At 41.2% G+C, this 23,865-nt stretch overlaps 1 protein-coding gene across 1 annotated transcript in view; it reads right to left on the reverse strand.

Annotated features, from left to right (window-relative positions):
- The window catches only part of FREM2 (FRAS1 related extracellular matrix 2), a 156,795-nt gene that overhangs the window by 53,879 nt on the left and 79,051 nt on the right, over positions 1–23,865 (reverse strand). Inside the window, exons 4-6 of the mRNA XM_069601488.1 lie at positions 22,562–22,792; positions 13,713–13,838; positions 12,375–12,626 (exon numbers count right to left, since the gene is read on the reverse strand). Of these exons, the coding sequence (XP_069457589.1) occupies positions 12,375–12,626; positions 13,713–13,838; positions 22,562–22,792 (609 nt within the window). The remainder of the gene's footprint in view (positions 1–12,374; positions 12,627–13,712; positions 13,839–22,561; positions 22,793–23,865) is intronic.

A 23,865-nucleotide genomic window follows, 5' to 3' on the forward strand; every position in this document is an offset into this window, starting at 1 on the left:
TTTTCACTTTCCTGCATTGGAGAAGGAAATGGCAACCCGCTCCAGTGTTCTTGCCTAGAGAATCCCAGGGACGGGGGAGCCTGATGGGCTGCCGTCTATGGGGTCGCACAGAGACGGACACGACTGAAGCGACTTAGCAGCAGCAGCAACTATATAGATACAGATACAGAAGCTGAAGTCCAGGAATTCAAGATCAGTAGCCAGTAAGTGGGAAGGAAGACAGACTGTCTCCCATATTCTAGGAAATATGTACTTGTTGCTTCTTTGCTATCACAATTAATTCTAGTCAAAGTCAAAAGAAATGCGTGCATGTGACTGACTGTATATACAGAAAAGCCACACATGGTACTCAAGTGACCTCAAGGGAGACGGATGGGTTTGATAAGGAAGCTAAGACCATTGCCATTTAGTTGATATACTTCTATTTGGTTCTCATGCAATAATTTTGTAGTAAAAATATTAATACTAAGCAAGAGTTAATCTGTATACCATATCTCCATGAAACATAGCCTCAAAATATTAAATCTAATATTTCTTAAAATATTAGATTTAAGAAAAGTATTTATGACAGAGCAGAGAGTTTCTTCTCTCTTGCTAAGATCTGAAATATTTTTAACTCTTAACAGATTCTGGACTCTTAACCACCTTGCTGCAGTTATTTTGCCGTGCTGTGGAGGAGTGTGCTTTCCAGGGAACTGAATAGTTATTGTGCTTTTCAAAAAAATCACTATGAAAGAGTTTGCAAAGCCCTACAGAGTTGGTGTCTTTCCAATTTCACATATAACCTCCTCCCCGTTGACAGTCAAGCAAGTCCAGCCAGCTCACACTTCTCACGTCGCACTTTTCACACTCCATTCACTCACTCACTCCTGTCCCTCATTAGGCAGAGACACCCGCAAAGACAGAAATCAAGTATTGTTCATCCGTAATCATCTGTAAACGCCAATGAGAAGCACAGAGCCTGAGAAATGAGATTAAAAAAAAAAAAAAAGTGTGCAGACTGCTTCCAGTGTTACCAGTGCAAATCATCACACTTAGGGCTTCCCTGGCGGTCCAGTGGCTGAGAATCTGCCTTTCAATTCAGGGGACACTGGTTCGATCCTCAGTCTGGGAAGATCCCACATACCTCGGGGCAACTAAGCCTGTGGGCTAACAATGAGTGAGCCCATGTGCTGCAGCTATTGAAGGGTGCATGCCCTAGAGCCTGTGCTCCACAGCAAGCAAAGCCACTGAAACGAGAAGAGCCACCGCAACTAAAGGTAGGCCCAGCTTGCTGCAACGAGAGAAAGCAAGGAAGACCCAGCACAGACAGAAATAAATCATAAATAAATAAATAAAAATTTTAAAAAACACAAAGTAATCATTGCGTTTCTAAATCTCATCTTGTGAAAACACACCAATAAATATTACAGTTAGTGTAAGAGTAATATTATGATGTAATCGCTACTTTTGCTGAGTGTTTGCCTTTTTAGGTCACATCAGAATCTTGTTATTTTAACCTATGGTGCTCCCAACAGCCTATAGGTTAATAGGCTTCTAAGGTCATTGTTTTTATCTGCTGTTTACAAACCAAATGAAATGTAGACTTAGATTAAATAATTATCTTAAGGTTACATAGCGTGGATGTAGCAGATGCAGGATTCAAGCCTAAGTCTCTAAGACTGCAAAAGCTGTGTTTCTTTTCAGGATGTAGTGCTGTCTTTGAAAATGATTAAATAATGGAAAAGTCTGCACTTTAAGAAATTTTTTTTAAAAGAAACTTAATGAGAGTCTGTAAAGGCAGAGCTGGAATATTCCATGTAAGAGAAAAATTATTATAGATCAATATTCTCAGTTATGAAGAAAAATGTCTTTATTAAAAATAAAAACAAGATCAAACCTCTATAGAAAGGAAAGAAGAATAAGGTGTCACGTTATGCTTAATTTCTCCATTCCTTTAAAATTGTTGCTGCTCCACAAGGCATGTACATTTTTATTCCTGCTGACTAAAGAGAATTTCATAAGTAAGATTTCAGAATCCATAGAGACTTTGACATCAGGATGATTTATGTGGGAATCCCAACAGCTGAACGCAGAAAGAGTACGGCCAACATGGTGTCAAACACAGTTTGTGTGAGGTCTCAGGAATAAAGGCATGTGGTTGACACTGGAAAAGTACATAACCTTCACCACAGACTGTTCAATAATTGACACTTGAAACACGCCTGCAGGCAGCAAAGAAAGGGATTCTAGAATAAATAGCTAAAGCCATTCCATTCCCAGCTGAGACAATGGGCTCCTTTTTTGTAAGACTCCTCCTTCCCTGTTTTCCCTGTATTACTCAGTAGCAGTGGGTGATTCTGCTCTATTGCTTCTTAGTGTAGAACCTCAAAAGTGGTCCAGGACTCTTCCATCCTCTTGTAGTGTGATGAGGAAAAAAAAAACCCAAAACAAAAGAAGCTCTCCTACAAGCCATAAGTGAAGTCCCCTTTCAGTCACTTCGGAAATGCCTGCCACTGGGGAAGTCAACCTCTTTCGTTCTTAGGTTTCTGGTCTGCAATATGGAGAAAATCCAGCCCAGCTGTGCAAAGTCAGGTCACTAAGCTTTCGAGTCTCTGCACGTCCCCTTCCTGGCCTTCTCAGACTGGTGCTTTTCTTGTTGATAATGATACTAGTTGGCAGCTATTTCTCTCATTTAACATCCATATGACCTGTGTATGCTGACTATCCCCATTCTTTACTGCAAGGAAAACAGTTGCTTCCTCTCAAGGAAAAATAGGAGTCAGAAAATCATTCTTTCTTATAAATGGTTTGCACAGTAAGGAGAAACCATAAACCCAGAAGATAAAAATACAGACATTATGATTTTCAAACGATTTCTCATATTGAGATAAAATTTACTCAGTAATATAGCTGGGTCCCAAGATAACATCGTATTTCACCCTTTCAACTTGTGCTTTGTCTTAATTTATAGAGAAGAGCTGTCTGATATTTTTAAACAGTGAGATTAAAAAAATAAAGCCATATAGCCTCTTGGGGTAAAAGGAACAGCTTCAAGTGTCTGGGGGCTTAGGAAGCATTTGGCATGGCTGGTATGCTACTTGGGGTGAGGAGATGGAGGAAAAGGGAAAACAGAAGGCATCAGACAGGGACTTCCCTGGTGGTCCAGCGGCAAAAATTCTGAGCTCCCAGTTCAGGGGATCCAGGTTCAATCCCTGGTCAGGGAACTAGATCCCACATGCCACAACTAAGACCCAGGGCAGTCAAATAAATGCAAATAAAAAAGAAGGCAATGGCAGGTCACGTGTGCTATGCCAAGGGGTTGGAAGCTCACCCTAGAAGTTATCCCATGACAAGTGGGTTCAGTTTCAAGAAGGGGAAGGATGTGATGAAACTTGCACGTACAGGGTCTGGAGGATGGATGCCCATGGCAGGTGGGCAAACTGGAAGCAGAGAGACTAGTCAGCAATCTCAGGAATTTAGGCCAGATAATGAAGCTGGCTGGGTGCTTCCCCAGTGGCTCAGCAGTAAAGAATCCGCCTGCAATGCAAGAGCCTCAGGTTTGATCCCTGAGTCAGGAAGATCCACTGGAGGAGGGCATGGGAACCCACTCCAGTATTCTTGCCTGGAGAATTCCATGGACAGAGGAGCTTGACGGGCTACAGTCCATGGGGTCACAAAGAGTCGGATGACTGAAGCAACTTGGCACGCATGCACGCACATGAAGCTGGCTAGCACAAGATGGTAACAGTTCTGATGGGTGTAAAAGACAGCAAACGTATCACATTTGCAGGTATAAAGGAAACAGAATCAAGGATTTGGGGTGGAGAGTGGAAGAAGAAAGTCTAGTCATAGAAGGAAATGGCAACCCACTCCAGTGTTCTTGCCTGGAGAATCCCAGGGACTGGGGAGCCTGGCGGGCTGCCATCTATGGGGTTGCACAGAGTAGGACTAGTCACCAAGATTAAAAATTCAGGAGGAGGGACTTCCCTGGTGGTCCAGTGGCTAAGACTCCACATTCCCCATGCAGGGTCCCAGTTTCAATCCCTGGTCAGGAAACTAGATCCCACACACCAGCAACTAAAGATCCTGCATGCCGTGACTAAGACTTGGTGCAGCCAAATAAATAAATAGTAAATAAAGTAATTTAAAAAAAATATAGGAGGGAAACCAGGTTAGAGTGAGGACTACTGTTCTCTATTTTTCCCCTTGATTTGCATTGATTTCTTTCAGAAGCTAAGACGCTAGGGCCATGGTGATAGTACTTTCCTTGTTTCAAAAGAAAAATAAACAGACTTCTCACATAACTCAATTATCGGGTCCCCCACAATGATAACACAAGAGTTTAATGGAGTTTCCCTCTTCACAGAAATGTCGAGGGATATCATGTTTTGAACATGGTAATGAAATTGTCCTCAGAGAATTAATCAAACCTCTCCTGCCAATAATTTATTTGCCCTCTTGGTATATTGAAGCAAGTCTGGTATATAGAGCTGTGTTTAAGATGTGCTGACATTTTAAACAACTTTATATATTCTGGACCAATGTCAGAATAGGCAACCAAGCTAATAAGGCAAGCAAGCTAGATGCGGTGGGAGGATAATGACCCCTTGGAAAGTGGGTACAACTCTCAGCACATCTTTCATCCCCTTGTGCAGAGTGCGAGCTTGCACAGTAAGTCACTTCAGTCATGTCCGATTCTTGTGACCCAATGGACTGTAGCCCTCAAGGCTCCTTTGTCCATGGGATTCTCCAGGCAAGAATACTGGAGTGGGTGGTCATTTCCTTCTCCAGGGGATCTTCCCGACCCAGGGATCAAACACGCATCTCCTGTGGCTCCTTGCATTGGCAGGTGGATTCTTGACCACTGAGCCACTAGGGAAGCCCATTGTGTAGTGTAGATAGTATTTGACCAGTTTGCCGAGCTAGGGACCACACACCGCAGATCCACAAAGTGTAAAAGTGGCATCTATACTCCACAATTTTCTTCTGTACTTAGAGGGTCACCTTGCAGCGCTGAGAATGTGAAGCTTTTTAAAGCTTTCCCTGGCAGTGGGTGCAATCCTGAAAAATCACCCTTCTGCATAAGCGTGATTCTCAAACAATGACAACAAAAGAAGAACGGGTTTCTTGCTGGCATTTTGACCGCAGAGTTCCAGCTTTGTGGCATCCTTCCTGAGACTGTAAAGCAGGTTGTTTGTGAAACACCCTCAGGGAAATGGAAGCTGAGATACATTTCAGCCCTAGGAAGTGTAGAGAGAAAGCTCTTTTTCTCTCGCAGTGTCAATAACCTGACTCTTCTGACTTTTAAGTACTGACTAGTAAAGCTCCACCAGTCATTTGATTTCTTTCCCCAGGACTGTTTAACACACGAGTTCTCACCTGTTCTGTGATTTGGCTCATCCAGACGCTGCAGTGGTCTTCACGGCGGTGAGCCTGTCACAGCCCGAGGGGATGTGTAACAGTGCACATCAATTTCTGGGCTGCCGACTCCCATGACTCATCTCCCTGATTCTTGGGGTGGCTTTTCCGGAACCCCAGGCAGCACTCGATGCTGTTTTGAAAGCACCCATTGCATGTGGCTTCCCTGGTGGCTCAGAGGTTAAAGCGTCTGCTCACAATGTGGGAGACCCAGGTTCGATCCCTGGGTCAGGAAGATACCCCGGAGAAGGAAATGGCAACCCATTCCAGTATTCTTGCCTGGAGAATCCCATGGAGGGAGGAGCCTGGTAGGCTACAGTCAACAGGGTTGCAAAGAGTTGGACACGACTGAGCTACTTCATTTCACTACATTGCAGGTGAAGCCTGGTTTTATCAGTGGCTCTCTTGTATCGCTTTGCCTATTTTCTTGCAGAAATCCTCTACAGATTGGACCAATCTTGTTCATCACGGTGTCCTTGGTGCCTTCACGGGTGCATGCTACTCAGGAAAGATACCACTAAGTGTTATGTGGTGTTGATGTATATATACATATATATATCTATATAGATATAAATATAAATAAATAAATAAATATATATATATATATATATATATATATATATATAGAAAGAGAGAGTGAGGGCAGGAGAAATCCTTTCTCTTTTTCACCCTAGCACAGCATTTGGGGCATTAGAGATGCTCAGAAAACATTTCAAATAAGCAAATGTCTGAATATATATTATTTCAGTCGCCTGAAATAATATTTCGTCTCACTACATCAGAATGAAGACCTGTTTCTTAGGAAAAGGATGAAGCGATGCTTTATCTCTCTAGAAGTGTGAAGGGGAAAGTTTTATCCATAATTTTAAGTGCTTCAAATTGCTACAAATGGCCCAAAGAAAAGAGGTTTTTTTAAGTTTTAGCTACACTTTATAATCCTAGCATACATTATTATTGTGATTCTTTGTAGCACAATGTAGCTGTCTGGTTTTATCAAATGATATTACCTGTATTCTTTATTGGGTAATTTTGTATCTCTCGAGGTCAGTAGCAAGTTTCCTGACTTCATTTAAAGGAAGATTTAAAAAGCCAATGACAAAAAAAGGTATGTATATGACTGATACACTAGGAATAAAAGGAGAGAAGAAGAGATGCAAACGTCTGCTTCAGTAAGGCAGAATGAAGACCTGCTTCTTAGGGAAATCATAAGATTCATGAGCCTCTGGTGAAAGGTAACATCTACCCGTGCAGAGCAAGGAAGATATCCAGAGAACACAGTGACCCTTCAGGGCTTCTAATCTGAGATTTACCTTCATTTGGTGACAAGAGTTGTAGAAAACCAAACTAACAAGTGTCACATTTCTACAGTGACCAGTTGCTCAACCAAACATCTCAGAAAATAGTACATAAATTCCAAAACGCTTTCTTCACTTTCCATTCTAAAGCAATTAGAGAAGATGCTGTTGTCTAATTAGTAATCGATGTTATGAAGCATATATTCAACAGACCCCAGGTACACATATGTGCCCTGTCTGGACTTACTAAATAAACACTCAGACCTCTGTGATTTCACTGTAGTATTTCATAGATTCTGACCTCTGTTTACATCATGGAGCATGCAGGTCAAGGCTTTATTTTTATTTTTTTATTTTTTAGGTCAAGGCTTTAAATGTCCTGTTTTCAGCTAAGCTGTAGCTTCAGCTCACCGGCATTTTCTTTGTGTTTTATGATTTAGACAAAAGGATACATTAAACCTCTGTTGCTGGAGAATCATTTGGAGTTTCTGATGCTGACACGAACATTTACTAAGAGATCTTTTCTAATGGTTTGATCTCTAATGAAGTTTGTTGTTTTTTAAATTGTAATATCTCTTTTAATAATAATTTCAAGCTTATTGAAATTGGGCTTATTAAAATCTGAAGTCTAGGATCTGAGAAGTTGCTTGTCACATTTATGTGATTTTTAGCACTAACATGGAGTTCACCTGTGACTGAGATCTTGAGGTTTCTAATATTTTTAGTGACTTGCTTTCAGGGATTTAGTGATAATAAATCAGCAATATTTATCCTTCAACGTCTACAAGATGGTATTACAAAGCCAGCATTCTCCCGTGTGGAAAAGATGGGAGTGAGGCAGATAGTATTACCAAGCAAAAGACAAAGCAAACAGAAGATGCCGTTTATCCATAAGGGCTTGACAAGACAGTTCAAATCCAGTCCTTCAGACGGGAAAACCTTCCACTAGGCACTTTGCTAAATGATGTGGAAAAGCAATGGTTTATTTTCTGCAATTGAACTGCCAGACTCCACTCATATGCTCTCCTAATGATCCTGGAGGAATTTTAATTGATAAAGGTGAACCAGAATAATTCATGCACAAGTTAGCCAAATATCTGTAACTGCTAACATCTGAAGTATTCTAGGATCATCAAGCGCTGCATACATAGAAAAGTATACAGCTTGTTTTATCTCTACTAGGATGCCTCATGCTATTTTTGAGTATTACAGTGTAAAATATACACTATATGATATCTGTTAAATATACATGCTGCCAGTACACTATGATGTGGGCAATATACCAGTTGGTGCCATGGACTCTGTGTTGTCAGCCTGGCAAATTCTTCTTAGGTATTTGACCCTGAGCAGGTTACCTAGCTGCTCAAAGATAATAAAACTGAGTATAACAGAGCCATGCTCATAGTCCGTGTGTCTCTGTATTAAACGAAATCATTTAAGTAAAAGGCTTAGCACAGCTAAGCTACTGTTTTCATATACAATAGTTATATACGACTATGCGTGCATGCTAAGTCGCTTCAGTCGTGTCTGACCCTCTGCTCCCCCATGGAGTGTAGCCCAGGCTCCTCTGTCCATGCGGATTCTCCGGATGAGAATTCTGGAGTGGGTCGCCATGCCCTCCTCCAGGGGGTCTTCCTGACCCAGGGACTGAACCTGCATCTCTTATGTCGCCTGCATTGGCAGGCGGGTTCTTTACCACCAGGGCCACCTGGGAAGCCCCTATTAATGACTATATATTACAGTTATTGGGCTTCCCAGGTGGCCCAGTGGTAAAGGATCTCAGATGGCTCAGTGGTATAGTTATTGGGCTTCCCAGGTGGCTCAGTGGTAAAGAATTTCAGGTGGCTCCTGTAATGTCAGTGCAGGAGACATAGGTTTGATCCCTGGGTTGGAAATGGCAACCTACTCCAGTTTCCTTGTCACAGTTATTATTATACGACATATACGCTGGCTATGGAGGCCTGAAACACAAAGATATGAGCTGACTTAATACTGTGAACAGTACGATCCTAATTCAATACTGCAGCTTAATATCTTAGAATCACTCTAGAAGACAACATAGCTGTTAGCTTACACTCCATGAGTTTGAGAGCTTACTTCTGGGTGAACCGTTCCCATGCCCTGGCACGGTTCCCTGTGCTCACTTTCTTGGGAGCCATAAGGTCATTCTTCAGTGCAAATTATATAAAATGGTGAGCTGTTCTCATAGAGAACTCTGGAGCTTTTGCCTTTTCTGGTAATAGCAGTGAATGTTTTCATGCGACTGGCCGAAGAGATTCAAGTGGCTGCTTGCCAAGTTCGTGTGTGTGCAAAGGAACAAAGCTCTGAATGCCTTTCTGCTGTGAGCAGTACACTGTATCAACAGTTTCAAAAAAACTAGTTCACAACAGCATTGTGGCAAAGTCCTTTTTTTTTGTTTTTAACATTTTATTTTTTTATTTTTATTTTTTTTTTAGTTTTTTATTTTTTAAATTTTAAAATCTTTAATTCTTACATGCGTTCATACCACATTGAGTCAAAGGTGAAAGTGAAAGTGAAGTCGCTCAGTTGTGTCCGACTCTTTGCGACCGGTGGACTGTAGCCCACCAAGCTCCTCTGTCCGTGGGATTCACCAGGCAAGAATACTGGAGTGGGTTGTCATTTCCTTCTCCAGGGGATCTTCCCAACCCAGGGATCAAACCCAGGTCTCCCGCATTGCAGGCAGACGCTTTAATCTCTGAGCCACTGAACCCATCCCAGCAGCCTCAGACCCTTGCTCACTTGCCTTTATTTTAACGCATGTCCCTGTACCCCCAGCCCCACGTGGAGCTGTTCCCAATAAACAGCTGGCCTTCTAGGCTCTGTGTCCAACCAGGTTCAGAATTAAGAGAGGACTGGGGTCGGGGACCCTGTGGGTCCTCCCATGGTCAAGCCTGGAAAGTCTCCCTTCTCTGGACCCTCCTGATCATAGTTAGGAAATGACTCACTCATTTGCATTCACACAACACTCTTTTTCTTCTGGCCCTCTCCCACTCATGCGTTTGTCAAAAATAAATTGATCCTGTAATTGCACAACTCCTCTCCTGAAACTATTACAATTTGAAAAAATGGTATGAAGTGACCCTTTATCATAATATGGTCTATATTTAACCCAAAGGAGGTACAAAATGAGGGAAGTAGACCACACCATTTTAGTTTTTAGTCATTTTGAAAAGAGGCAACATTTAAAACCAGTTTGTTTTAAAGGTCTAAAGGTGTATTTATTATCTGAGAACTCCAATAAGGTACTTCATTTTGCACATTTGCTGAGTTTTCTTGCCATTCCCTTCTCCAGTACTTTGGCCACCTGATGCAAAGAGCTGACTCATTAGAAAAGACCCCGGTGCTGGGAACGATTGAAGGAGGAGAAGGGGATGACAGAGGATGAGATGGTTGGATGGCATCACCGACATGAGTCTGAGCAAGCTCTGGGAGATGGTGAAGAACAAGGAAGCCTGGCATGCTGCAGTCCATGGGGTTGCAAAGAGTCGGACACGACTGAGCAACTGAACTGAACTGAACTGCCATCTTTTGTCTCCATTTTACTGTTCCAAATGATCATTTATAAATTATTCTCCTTTAACTTTTTATATAATTAGGTTTTATTTTTCCCCAAACAGATTTTAAGCTTTGTGAGATCTTGGCCTCCGTGTTAAATGTCTCTATAGTCCCCACACATTACACTTAATAAGCACACAATAAATATTCACTGTGTGTGTGGTATGTGAGATTAAATATCTTTTTAAAAGGCAAGACATTTCATATATGTTTTCCTTTATCTTATTTTTGTTTTCAAAGAGTGTAATATCCACATCATTAAACTAGTATTCTTCCCATGTGGAAAAACTGGTATAATCTTTACTATTCAGCGCATTCTTGCAATGCCTCCCACAGACTAGAAACTCATTAAGCATCCATTAGCTTTCACTGAATCCTTAGCATTATCAACTATATTAAACAGTCAGTTAATAGCTTCAATGCATTAATATTCCGAGCAGTTAGAAACTCATTTTTCCATTTCTTGATTTTTAATATTGTTCTAACTCAAGCATACTAAATACAGAATGTGACTTTGTCATCATTTCTTGGCCTTTTGGCTAAGATGAAGAATGTCATTCTTGGCAGAATGTCACTTCATCAAGCTGTTAGTTTAACTGAGTTTGGCCATTCCTTACATATTGACCTGGCATTACTTAACTGGTGAGGTGAAGGTGAAAGTTGCTCAGTCGTGTCCAACTCTTTGCAACCCCATGGACTATACAGTCCATGGAATTCTCCAGGCCTGAATACTGGAGTGGTTAGCCTTTCCCTTCTCCAGGGGATCTTTCCAAACCAGGGATCGAACCCAGGTCTCTTGCATTGCAGGCGGATTCTTTACCAGCTGAGCCACCAGGGAAGCCCTTACTTAACTGGAGTTTACCCAAATGCAGATAATAGTATTCAAGAACGAAAAGGATGGTGACCAGGCCTATCAGTTCAGTTCAAATGAATAAACCATATTTCACCCACACACCATACCATGATGTATTTTTCTAGCACTAGGAATATTTTCTTCTGTATGGTACTCCTGCTGTTGAGAAAAGCTTTTCTAACAAGAGTAAGCTTTTGAATGGCACCAACTTGACTTACATCTACCACAGGGTGCATCGTTCTATCTTTTACCTGTCTCTGGTTTATATCTACCAGCGTGATAATTTCTCCAGGGTGGCGAAGGAAGCCAGCCACTATAGCTAAAACCTCAGCCACTGTAGCTGAAACCCCAAACCCTGGGTTGGCACACAAAAGCAGAAAATGGAATCAGCTGAAATGTTCCTTAATTAACTTCCAAAGATTGACAGCAAAGATTAGTGAAATATTGCTAGCACTGACTTAATATACTCTTCCTAATGAACAAATCTGGGTGTGTGTATGTGTGTGTTAGTTGCTCAGTCATGTTAACTCTTTGTGACCCCATGGACTGTAACTTGCCAGGTTCCTGTATCCATGGGATTCTCCAGGCAAGAATACTGGAGTGGGTTGTCATTCCCTTCTCCAGGGGGTCTTCCAAGGATCAAATCTGGGTCTCCTGCATTGCAGGTGGATTCTTTATCGTCTAAGCCACCAGGGAAGCCTGGGAGAAGGATTATTTTATGGTAATTAGGTTTCCCTCATGAAGAAGAGTCAGGATAAACTCTCCTCCTTTTTGGAAGCCTGTTGGACTTAATTTCCCATATACTTAACACCTTCCTGGTTCTTCATTTAATAGAATTGTCTGCTAGTTTCTTGGTTAAACAACTTCAAACACAGAGATTCAAGTTACAAAAAATAAGCTTTTACAAGCAAAGCAAAACAAATAAAATAACAAATCATTTATTAAAACTGCCATGAAATTTTTAAATTTAATCACTTAACGGGACATGGCATTGTCAAAGAAACTATACACAGGAGAAAACACACATAGGCCTGACTTTACCCCTCCAAAGCACTAAATCAAGAAAGACAGTGGACTGATGCAGCCAGCTAGAAACCTTACCACACTACAAAGTCAAGCATAAGATAAATATGCGCATGAAAATTCTTTCACACTCTCATCCTTTCTGTTTAGAGGGCTTTGCCTCTAGAAGGTTTAGAGGGCTGGTCTGCCTGGTAAAGGGAATAATTTTTAGGAAAATTAATACTTACCGTCGTCTTTGTCGGGTCTGATTGTAACCTGAGCCTCTGGGAACTCTGATCCAATTCTCCCACCCATCGGCATGCTCAGGAGAACGTGGAATGTTTCCTCCTCTTCAAACAAGGAGTCATCAATTATAACGACCCTACACATCTTCTCCCGCTCATCTTTGTCAAAGCGGATAACACTGGTATGGTCCTCGGGCCGGGATATGTAATCAGAATAGGAGAGCACAGATGTTGGCACGGTTCCTCTTGCTGTTCCTGGAGACAGGGAGGATCCAAAAGAGGCTTATAAAACATACTACAAGGGTATTTCCAAAAACGATTATTTTCATCTGTAGCATTTTCATGGTCCATCGTACCTATGAATACTCTTGGAAATCGCAATAGCGCCTACATACTGTTCTAGCATCATGAGTCATCTTCATAATGGTCTCCAACATATGACAAATATTACATTTCACGTGTTTTCTCCTCTACTTCCTGCCGGTGGTCTTTTTAAAGCAACACAATAATATAATATAATAGCTCCTACTCTTCAAATGCTTATGGTGTACAGGCAAAGTGCCAAGCGATTTCCATGCATTGCCTCCTTAATCTTTTTAACCAGTCTATTGGGCTTTACACGTTTGGTAACTGAGGTTTATAGAAATCAAACCACTTTCTCAAGGACCGAGAGCTCAAGGTTGATCCTGAAATTTGCATTTTGACCACCATACTTTATTGACTTTCAACTCATATACATTAATGAAAATTTTAATGAAAGTCTGCTAAGGTGTTAACTGCATCTATGACCTTTTCTTTTATATGCTTAGAAAAAATTTACCTGTTTCCTAGAAAGGTGTTTAGAATATTAATGATACTATGTTTTGATCTAAATTTCGTGTTACATAAAATCACCTTTCAGAGCATGCTGACTCAATGAGCAAGACAAGCGTTTTTAAATTTGGTTGCAATGAGTCTCAAACTAGTTTAAAATTAATTTTTTTCCTTGGGTATGCATTTCCTTGCCTCTTTTTTTGGTTGTTGTTTTTAACAGTAATCTCCTTCTACTTGAGCAGGCTTGAGTAGGGGAGGGGAACTTCAATTTCCTGCAATCCCAAAGGCCTGGAGTATTAGAGTAAGTAAACCAAGTAAATCAGAAATGTTTTCAATAAGCAGCAGAGCCCTTCCAGACCCTCAAAGATGCCATAGTGAAGGAGGATGTCTGCATGCATTTTTTTTTTCTTTTTGAAAATTGTACTAAAAAAGTATAACCCTCATGGCTTAATGGTATAGCTCCGACATGTTAAGAGGCTTACTTATATTTTTGTGGGGACATTTTATTTCATTTGCAAATCAAGCTACCTTGCCGTGTATAACAGATCACCATCAACTCCTGGCTCACGTCTCCACTTCTCCTGATGGGAATGAACAGTTCGCCAATGTCCTCTTCAATGGAATATTCAGACTGGGGGATGAACACAGTTGATTCTAAGGAGAAAATACAATTGTTTTTGTCTGAGTTTCTTATATGTGAAATGATCTTGTGCAAATCAAAACTGCTCTTGTGACTGATCTTTCCCCTTGCATATTCTTTTATTTTTAACTGTTTCTTCATGTATGATCTCAGTTTTATTTACTTATTTGTTATACATCTCAGTTTTATTATTCTTCTTAATATCATCATTATTTGGCTTCATTGTTACCTTCCTCTCTAGCATCATTATCATTATTTGCATAATTGTTAGCCTGGTGCTCTGTGATGACCTAGATGGGTGGGACAGGGGGAGGTGGGAAGAATGTTCACGAGTGAGGGGATATTTGTATACTTATGGCTTATTTAGTTTTTTTTTTAATTGGAGTACAGTTACTCTGTGCTGCTCTGCCAACTTCGGCTGTACAGTAAAGCGAATCAGCTATATGTATACATACATCTTTTTTTTTTTTTTTGATTTCCTTCCCATTTTGGTCACAACACAGAGCACTGTGCTATACAGTTGGTTTTCATTAGTTACCTATTTTATACACAGTAGTGTATATATGTCAATCCAAACCTCCCAATTCATCACTTACCTTTCCCGCTCTGCCCTCCCTGCATGCCCTGCCATATCTACATTTCTGCCTCTATTTCTGCTTTGCAAATAAGACCATCTTTACCATTTTCTAGATTCCACATGTATTCGTTAATATACAATATTTGCTTGTCTCTTTCTTACTCTGTATGACAGTCTCCATGTCTCTGAAAATGACCCAATTTCATTCCTTTTTATGGCTGAGCAATATAGCCTCAGATATGTAGATGACACCACCCTTGTGGCAGAAAGTGAACAGGAACTAAAAAGCCTCTTGATGAAAGTGAAAGAGGAGAGTGAAAACGTTGGCTTAAAGCTCAACATTCAGAAATCAAAGATCATGGTGTCTGGTCCCATCACTTCATGGGAAATAGATGGGGAAACGGTGGAAACAGAGTCAGACTTTATTTTGGGGGGCTCCAAAATCACTGCAGATGGTGATTGCAGCCATGAAATTAAAAGACACTTACTCCTTGGAAGGAAAGTTATGACCAACCTAAATAGCATATTAAAAAGCAGAGACATGACTTTGCTAACAAAGGTCTATCTAGTCAAGGCTATGGTTTTTCCAGTAGTCATGTATGGATGTAAGAGTTGGACTATAAAGAAAGCTGAGCGCCAAAGAATTGATGCTTTTGAACTGTGGTGTTGGAGAAGACTCTTGAGAGACCCTTGGACTGCAAGGAGATCCAACCAGTCCATTCTGAAGGAGATCAGCCCTGGGATTTCTTTGGAAGGAATGATGCTGAAGCTGAAACTCCAGTACTTTGGCCACCTCATGCGAAGAGTTGACTCATTGGAAAAGACTGATGCTGGGAGGGATTGGGGGCAGGGGAAGAAGGGGACAACAGAGGATGAGATGGCTGGATGGCATTACTGACTGGATGGACATGAGTCTGAGTGAACTCCCGGAGTTGGTGATAGACAGGGAGGCCTGGTGCGCTGCGATTCATGGGGTCGCAAAGAGTCAGACACGACTGAGCGACTGAACTGAACTGAACTGAATATTCCATTGTATATAGGCAACCCCACCCTTCCCCCTCCCCACATACTCTTTCAGAAGAGCACAGTGTGAGGGGAAGGAGGGAAGAGAGGGGAGAAGAAACAGCTATAATGCATGTATTATATGCATTCTTAACCCAATGAATTCAGACCAATGAATTCTTAACCCAGAAATAGAACACAACATTGCTTTCAACTCCAGTAATTGCTTTTTTCTCAATTAGTAAGTGCTGCTGACACACTTCCTTTAAATCCAACCTCATTCTCTTGGTGAAGATCACCATCTTCCAATGGAGCAGTTTGGCTTTTAGATGTAGAAGAGACGGTAGAAATACTCCTGTCTCACCTCTCACTTTGATGAGGGAACTTGGACCCACAGAGTTGAAATTACTTGTCAAGAACTCTTACTGATCAAGTTCAGATTAAAATTCAGATCTTGTAACGTCCATTCTATTATTTTTTTAACCCCACATGTCCCTTCTAAATGATTAATGATTAAAAGTATAATTATGCATTGTTTGACATCCTGATGATTTTGTTTGTTGCTTCCTAAATAGCAGTCCCTGTAGAAGTGATAAATCTATGTATTGACTGTAAGGAAAACATCCGACATTTCCTTCCTCTCCTAGAGGAATAACCATAATATTGAGTATACAACATTATATTTATACAATACTGTAAGTCTCAATGATTCATTTTTTAAAGTAGAGGAGAGGTTCAGTAAATAGTAAAAATGGCATGATGAAGTTGTCGAAAATTATGGTTCAATGTAAAACTGTCTATCCGTCATGTGCTCAGTCAGGTCCAATTTTTTGTGACCCCATGGACTATATGCCAGGCTCCTCTGTTCAGGGGATTTCCTAGACAAGAATACTGGAGTCGGTTGCCATTTCCTCCTCCAGGGGATCTTCCTGGCTCAGGGATTGAACTGGCATCTTCTGCATTGCAGGCAGATTCTTTAATAAAACGTCCAATAAAACATTGAGGTCAATAGCTAGGCATGATAAACCCTTAAACAGATGCTTTGATATTTGCCTGGGAGTCTGTTTCACTGGAAGTCCCACATATACACAGAACATGTTCCTGGTTACTTTGAAAACAGTAAGCCACACTGCTTTGGATGATTATAAAAGACGCTGGAATAATGGACACTGGTCATCAAGGTCCACGTTCCACCCCTCTCCACCCTGCCCTGTACCCCAAGGGCTGACTAATGTGAACCATATCAAAGGTTTCCCTTGTTCTCTGGCTTCGGGCTGGGCCAGCTAGAGGGCAGCACAGACAGGACCTTCCCTCCACCTCCCCTCAAGGTCCCAGAGCTGGCAGCACCCCCAACAAATAAAGGTCATTGTGTCCACTGGCTGCCGCAGCTCACACACTGACTCAGCTAACTCCTCCTTGTCTCTTCCCCCAGGCTAGAGGTGGTGATGGCACCTGCTCTTACCAGCCTTGAGGCACTTAACTCTACCTGTGTTGTGCTCACTTACTCAGTCACGTCCAACTCTTTGGGACCCCATGGACTAGAGCCCACCAGGCTCTGCTGTCCACGGGATTCTCCCGGCAGAATACTGGAGTGGGCTGCCATTTCCTCCTCCAGGGGATCTTCCTGACCCGGGGATCGAACCCACGTCTCTGGCATCTGCTGCGTTGGCAGAGATTCTTTACCACCAGTGCCACCTGAGAAGCCCTGGTGGTTTCCCAATTCTCGCCCTCACCTTTGCAAATAGTCTTGTTATTCAAGTATTTTTAAATTGCTAATTTTGAATGTGCCTTTTGTTTTCTCCTGGGACTCGATATATAAGCTTAAAAAATGGCACCATTAAAAAAGCTGTGGATATAAGCTTTCACAACTAATTATTTATTTATCAAACGTTGATGGGGTGTCTTCAACTTGCCAGACACTGAGCTAAGCCGAGGAGATATGGAAGTAAAAAAATATCCCTGGTCTCATGGAATTTTCATTCTAGTTGGGAGTGAAGAAGAAGAAAACACACAAATATTCAAGAAAATACATAGTATGTCAGGAGGTGACAAATGATATGGAGAAGATGGAGTGTGGTGAGGGTGCAGAGAGGGCTGGGGCCTGTGTATGCCATGGCAGGTCTGTAATAAACAGGAAAGTCTCTTTGATGGAATCACATTTGAGCTGAGATTGTAAAGTGATAATGAAATATAACCCATGTGAGTAACTCAGAGAAGAGAATTCCAGGCAAAGGTATGAACAAGGGCCCTGGGCCAGGTATATACAAGGAATGGTGGTGGTGGTTTAGTCCCTAAGTGGTGTCCAACTCTGTGGCCCCAAGGACTGTGGCCTACCAGACTCCTCTGTCCATGGAATTTCCCAGGGTGTTGCCTGCAGGGTGTTGCCATTTCCTACTCCAGGCGATCTTCCTGACCCAGGGATTGACCCGTGTCTCCTACAGCATTGCAGGCAGACTCTTAACCACTGAGCCACCAGGGAAGCCCATACAAGGAGTGGCCAGGATGCTAACATGGTTCAAGTAAACTGGGCAAGGAGGACAGGACAGACCACGGGGCCAGGGAAGTGGTGATGAGGTGGCTGGTAGGTGGATCCATGGAGATTTCAGGACTATAGTCCATTGGAAGCACTTTGGTATTACTCAGAGCAAGACACTGCGGAAACAAAGACCACCCTATGGGATGAAACAAACAAAGGCGATTTATTCAGAGCTTTGCTATAGCAAGGGAGTCAGCCACCATTACTTATATTTGACTGAGACCCAAAGTAGTCAGAGGAGGGGGAAAGTTTTATTGTGGAATAAAACTTATGGTTACCAATGGGGAAAGCTTGGGGGAGCAATGCATTAAGAGTTTGTGATTAACAGATACACACTACTGTAAACACTGAGAGACAAAGCAAGGGTGATACTGGAGAAACAGTTGAACTCTCTACTAAGCAAATGTGTGAGCTGGGCTCAGTTGTGTCCAACTCTTTGCAACCCCTTGGACTGTAGACTGCCAGGCTCCTCTGTCCACGGGATTTTTCATGCAAGATACTGGAGTGGGCTGCTATTTCCTACTCTAGGGGATCTTCCCGACCCAGGGGTTGAACCTGCGTCTCTTGCGTCTCCCGTCTCCTGCATCGGCTGGCGGATTCTTTATCACTGTGCCGCCTGGGAAGCCCTTACTAAGTAAACAGAGACACAGAAAAGAGTGACTGCAGGGTCATCCTCTGAGATGCAAGCACTGGTTACTTTCACATGGTAGGACCACAAGTGACTTTCATTTCTTTAAATCTCTGAATTCTTGACAAGGAACGTGTACTACCTTTATATCTTCAGATTGGTCTCACTATGCTTTGTTTTGAAAGATGAAGTCAAATAAAATGAACATACTCTTTATTAGCCTATGTGACTAAGTTGAAAGGAGTACTTTGATTCATTTAACAGCAATTTTATTTTTAGGTTTTGACTGTGCTGTAACTCAGGCAAAAAATGACTTCTGTTCTCAGAAATAAAACAGTTGTAACTACATTTGAAAGATGTCCTTTTCTCAACTATATTGAGCAGATTGAAAAAGAGAGACTGCTAAAAACAGGATAGAAAAAATATCTCCTAAAACTCTTTGCTATAATAGAACAAAGAAGGGAAAGAAAAATACAGTGCCTGGATGAAGGTACTGAGTGTCCATCATCTTTAAGAAGTTTGGCATATTCAAAAATGACCCAGAAGATATTCTGGGACATCTTCAGACTGCCCACCTACCCTCAGACTAACCAATGGCACTGAATGGGGAGTCTGCCATTGACAGTCTAACACGGATGGAAAGCTTTCTTACATTTCAACGTGTTTCTTTTTTTTAAAACTCCAAAACAGATAAATAGGCTAATTTAATAGGAACTTTAAAAAATAAGAATAATGAAAACATATCTAAGTCACATGGTAAGTATGGTAAGTTCGCCTTAGGATACCATGAGGTCCAAAAATTATTCTAAAGCGCTATGTAAATACTTTGGTTAGAGTGAATCTTTGGGTATTCTTCATTCATATCATTAAATGTTTTTATTTTGGAAACTTCTGGAAAGTTTTCCATCACATGAAATAGTTTTATTTTGTACCATTTTTTTTTCTTATTGACTTTTTGGTACCAGAAATGTATAAATGTGTGTGGTCCTTTGAACAAGTGTTTAGTAATTTTTTCTTTCTCTTAAGACAATGACCCATGCTTCACAGCAAGCGAATTCAAAAAGAAGAACTTTATCAAGTAAAACGCCTACACTGGTACAGAAGCCTGAGAGGTAGTAAGGTGAAGGAGTGAATGAAAGTGTGTAAGATGTGTTGAGGAGACTGCCTGCCACACGACATGTGCTTGATGAATTTCAGTTATTATCACCATCAGTGCCAGTTGTTGCTGCTAAGTCGCTTCAGTCGTGTCCGACTCTGTGCGACCCCATAGACGGCAGCCCACCAGGCTCCGCCGTCCCTGGGATTCTCCAGGCAAGAACACTGGAGCGGGTTGCCATTTCCTTCTCCAATGCATGAAAGTGAAAAGGGAAAGTGAAGTCACGGAGTCGTGTCCAACTCTCAGCGACCCCATGGACTGCAGCCCACCAGGCTCCTCCGTCCATGGGATTTTCCAGGCAAGAGTGCTGTAGTGGGGTGCCATTGCCTTCTCCTTCAGTGCCAGTTATGGTTAAGTAAAGAACCGGCAAATGTGTACTTGCGTGTGTTTATATAATATTGAATGGCTAACAAGTAAAAGCAGTTCCCAGCCTAAGACAAAGCAGAGCTGCTGTTCTCCCCTTCTTGTTCCCATAAGGCACATTCCTTCTTATTCTACGTCATTCTTTGTTCTACTGCCTCATACTCTGTGGCCATCACTTGTATATAGAGCTCTATTTCCCATTACCCCATATGCTCTTTGACAGAAGGGATTTATCCTATTATCTTTACATCCCCAATACAGAGTGCTGTACTCAGCACCAGTGTGAGTTGGATTCATTTTTAATACATGCAAAAACAGTCTCATAACATGTCCTAGAATTAATACGCAGCAAGAGAGCATATAGACACAATGGTTCCTAGAGCTAGTGAATTTATAGGTGAAGATAAGAGAGAGTAGAAAGAAACAATTGAACTTTTGAAATGGTTAGGGAAGCAATCCTTTGTGGAAAGAAAAAAGATTATTTAATCTGTGAATATGAAATCTAACATTATATTTATGATAAGACAAATAACAACCATATTTGTAGTGTGTTTCTTGTTTTTATGGAACTCTTTCATAAGAATGTGGCAAGAGAGTAATTTTTCTTTTTTGTTCATTGAGAAGCAGAATATTAATAAAAGCTGTTTGTCTTAATTAAGGTCAGACAACTAGAGATGGTAGAGTTGGGAATCAAAGCCAGGTCTTGTCATTTCAAGACCACTGGTCTTCGACAAGACATGGAACATACCAGGCATTTGCTGTACCAGAACGCTTGTCAGTCATCACAGGGATGATCATGGCCTGGAATGAATGGGGCTGAACTTCATGCAGAAAATGCCAAGACAGCTTAGATGACCATTGCATAAGATGAAATTATGGCAAGTTTTTATTTGGCAGCCTTTTTAAGATTATATAAAGAGTATGCATGTATGTGTGTTTGTGTGCGTGTGTGTATTTGTTATTAAATTCCCACTTCTCAGACTTAATATGAGTAGAGACTATTCTGTGTTATGCTGGGCTTATAAACAGGAAAGCACATGAATTTAAGTGTCTTATTCCTTAAGGTCAAGTATAGCAATTATACCAATGGGCAAATACAAAGCAATGGCTTCAAACAAGCTCTAACTAATGGGCCAGTTTATAGGTAGTAAAGCTGTCATAGGCTTGTTCCAAAGAGAGAAGCTTTAGTATGCTAGCTTACCCAAAACTTACCCAAAACTCAGGACTAAAAGAAAATTTAATTGTTTATTCCTAGATAATGCAGATAAAATTAAATGTAATTAAATTGTTAACTGTTCTTTAATGGAAATGATAAACATAACTGACCTTCATTTTCAACTAAGGACAGAGATGTTAAACAAACAGAGCCAGACCTCCAGTTCTCCTATCCTTTCTCCTTAATTATGCTCCGTTGTTAAACCCAGAGATTTCCACATACGTCTCCATTTCATGTACTCAGTAGATTGTATCTTCACAGAACACTTAAGAGTTTTCTGGCTGATGAAATAAAGTAGGCTGGCAGTTTAAAAGAAAGTCATGTCTGTCTTCTGACAGGATTTCAGCTTTAGCGGAGTCTCTCCAAGTTTTGTATAAATGCCAGCCCTCAAAAAGCCAACTCAACCTTTTTTTCCTTCTTGGCTGCATTGAAACAAGTCAGGACCGTAGGAGTGTGGCAGGGGAAGGGAAGGTCAAATTACACTCAAAAGCAGTGAGGTTCATTTTAATCAACATCAGCCAAGGCTGTGCAATGACAAGAAAATGTGATCTCATAGAAGTTAGGAGCAATGATTCAAGACATTTTTCACCAAAGAGCGAGGGTAGATTGGCGGTTATGTAAGAAATATGGAAACATACGGCAGGATGAAAAGTTTTGACTGATGAAGATATGAAGAAATTTGAATAATTAAGTGTTATTATGGAGAACAAATTAATCCCCAAATCGTCTAATCCTTAAAGTATTTGTTTAAACGACATTTAAAAGACTTTAAAAAGTCCCTAATGCTGGGAAAGATTGAAGGCAGGAGGCGAAGAGGGCATCAGAGGATGAGATGGCTGGATGGCATTGCCAGTGCAACAGACACGCATTGGGCAAACTCTGGGAGATAGTGAGGGACACAGAGGCCTGGTGTACTGCAGCTCACGGGGTTGCAAAGAATTGGAGACGACTGAGCGACTAAACAACAACAAAGTCATGAAATAATTGATGTTGGTTCTAAAGGATAGAATGATAATGAAAAAGAACATGTTGGTAACCTTATGCATACTCGTAGTTCACCGACTTAAGAAAAGTATAGCTTCTCTTCTTTCATTTTTGAGTTCCCTAATGCAGCAGCATATCTAAGAAGGCTGAACCATTCATGTAGAAAAATCCGTGCTATGGAAATCCAAACATTACATGTAAAAACCTCCTTCACGAAGTGCTTTGTCATAAAAAGCTGACAGCGACAACACGGGCGAGGTGACGGCTGCTCTTACCATCTCCTGGGTCCACGATCTCCACTGTGGTCACTGCGGGGAACTCCAGGGCAGCCAGCACGGGCTCTGAGAGAACCACCTGGAAGGTCTCGGACTGCTCGTGTGCCCCGTCGCTCAGGATCCGCACTCTCCACGTGGCCCGGGTCTGGCCTGGGTTGAACTGCACTTGCTTCTGTGCTTTGCCCTTGAAGTCCTTGTCTTTCTTTGCAGTCCCATCTCTCGTGCCAATACCTTCACAGAGACACAACATCATAGCCGTAGTGTTATTTTCAGTTGGGTTATTAAGGTTTTCCTTGCTGTTAACATTCTGTGTTACGATATCCTGCAGTGCAAAGTAACTCCTACTTTGATTCCATGAAATGGATAATTTTAAGTGTCCTGCTGTAGGTATTAACAGTCCATAATTTCTGTTCTACTGTGGCCCCAGTATGGTTCTTTCATATATTCTTTTTTTATTTTTTTTTCATATATTCTTTTTTTAAAAAATATTTATTTGGCTGCTCCAGGTCTTAGTTGTGGCAAGCAGGAATTTTAGTTGAGGGATGTGAGAGCTAGTTCCCTGACTAGGGATTGAACCCAGGCCCCCTGCAGGGGGAGCACAGAGTCTTAGCCACTGGACCACTAAGGAAGGCCCTCTGCCATATATTTTTGAGTTAAGTTTGTATTAGAACTGCTTGTAAAGTGAGATAGAGGAAACTGATGCTCACACTCTGAAATAGTCTTACACCCACAAATTCATGTAACCTAAAAACTCTTCACACTTACTTTTTTGCATCGGTTGTATTATATGTGTCATATTTTTAAAACTTGAGAAAAATTCTCTAACTAGAAAATATAAGCCAACAAGAGACTCTGTGTCAGTGAATTCTTTGATAATCTGAGCTGTAAATGACCAAGAATAATAATAAAAATTTACAATATTCACTCAATATTAGAACCCTTAAAAAATCTAATTCACTGTCAACATGACCACTGCCAGGTTTTTCTCTGTGGAGTGCTCCAGAATTCCATGAAGCCAAGTGAATAGAACTGGAGAGCTAAATATATACGACTTTTGTGAGCAGTATGTTTGGCTTAATCTGTGGGTTCACTCAAGGTCAATTTCCACTAGCTGGGAAGGCTAAAGTATCTCTGAGTCTCCAAGAACATTATGAGAAGATCCTTACTTGCCATTACTATGCCACATACCCAAATAATAAAACATATTACCTATAAAGCAATGAATAAGAGTCAACAAATTCAACATCACAGAAAAATTACAAAATTGCAGTTAGTACTTGTTCTATATTTGGGTACTGAATCAG

Source organism: Ovis canadensis, chromosome 10 (assembly GCF_042477335.2).
Source record: "Ovis canadensis isolate MfBH-ARS-UI-01 breed Bighorn chromosome 10, ARS-UI_OviCan_v2, whole genome shotgun sequence".
NCBI classification, from domain to species: Eukaryota; Metazoa; Chordata; class Mammalia; order Artiodactyla; family Bovidae; genus Ovis; species Ovis canadensis.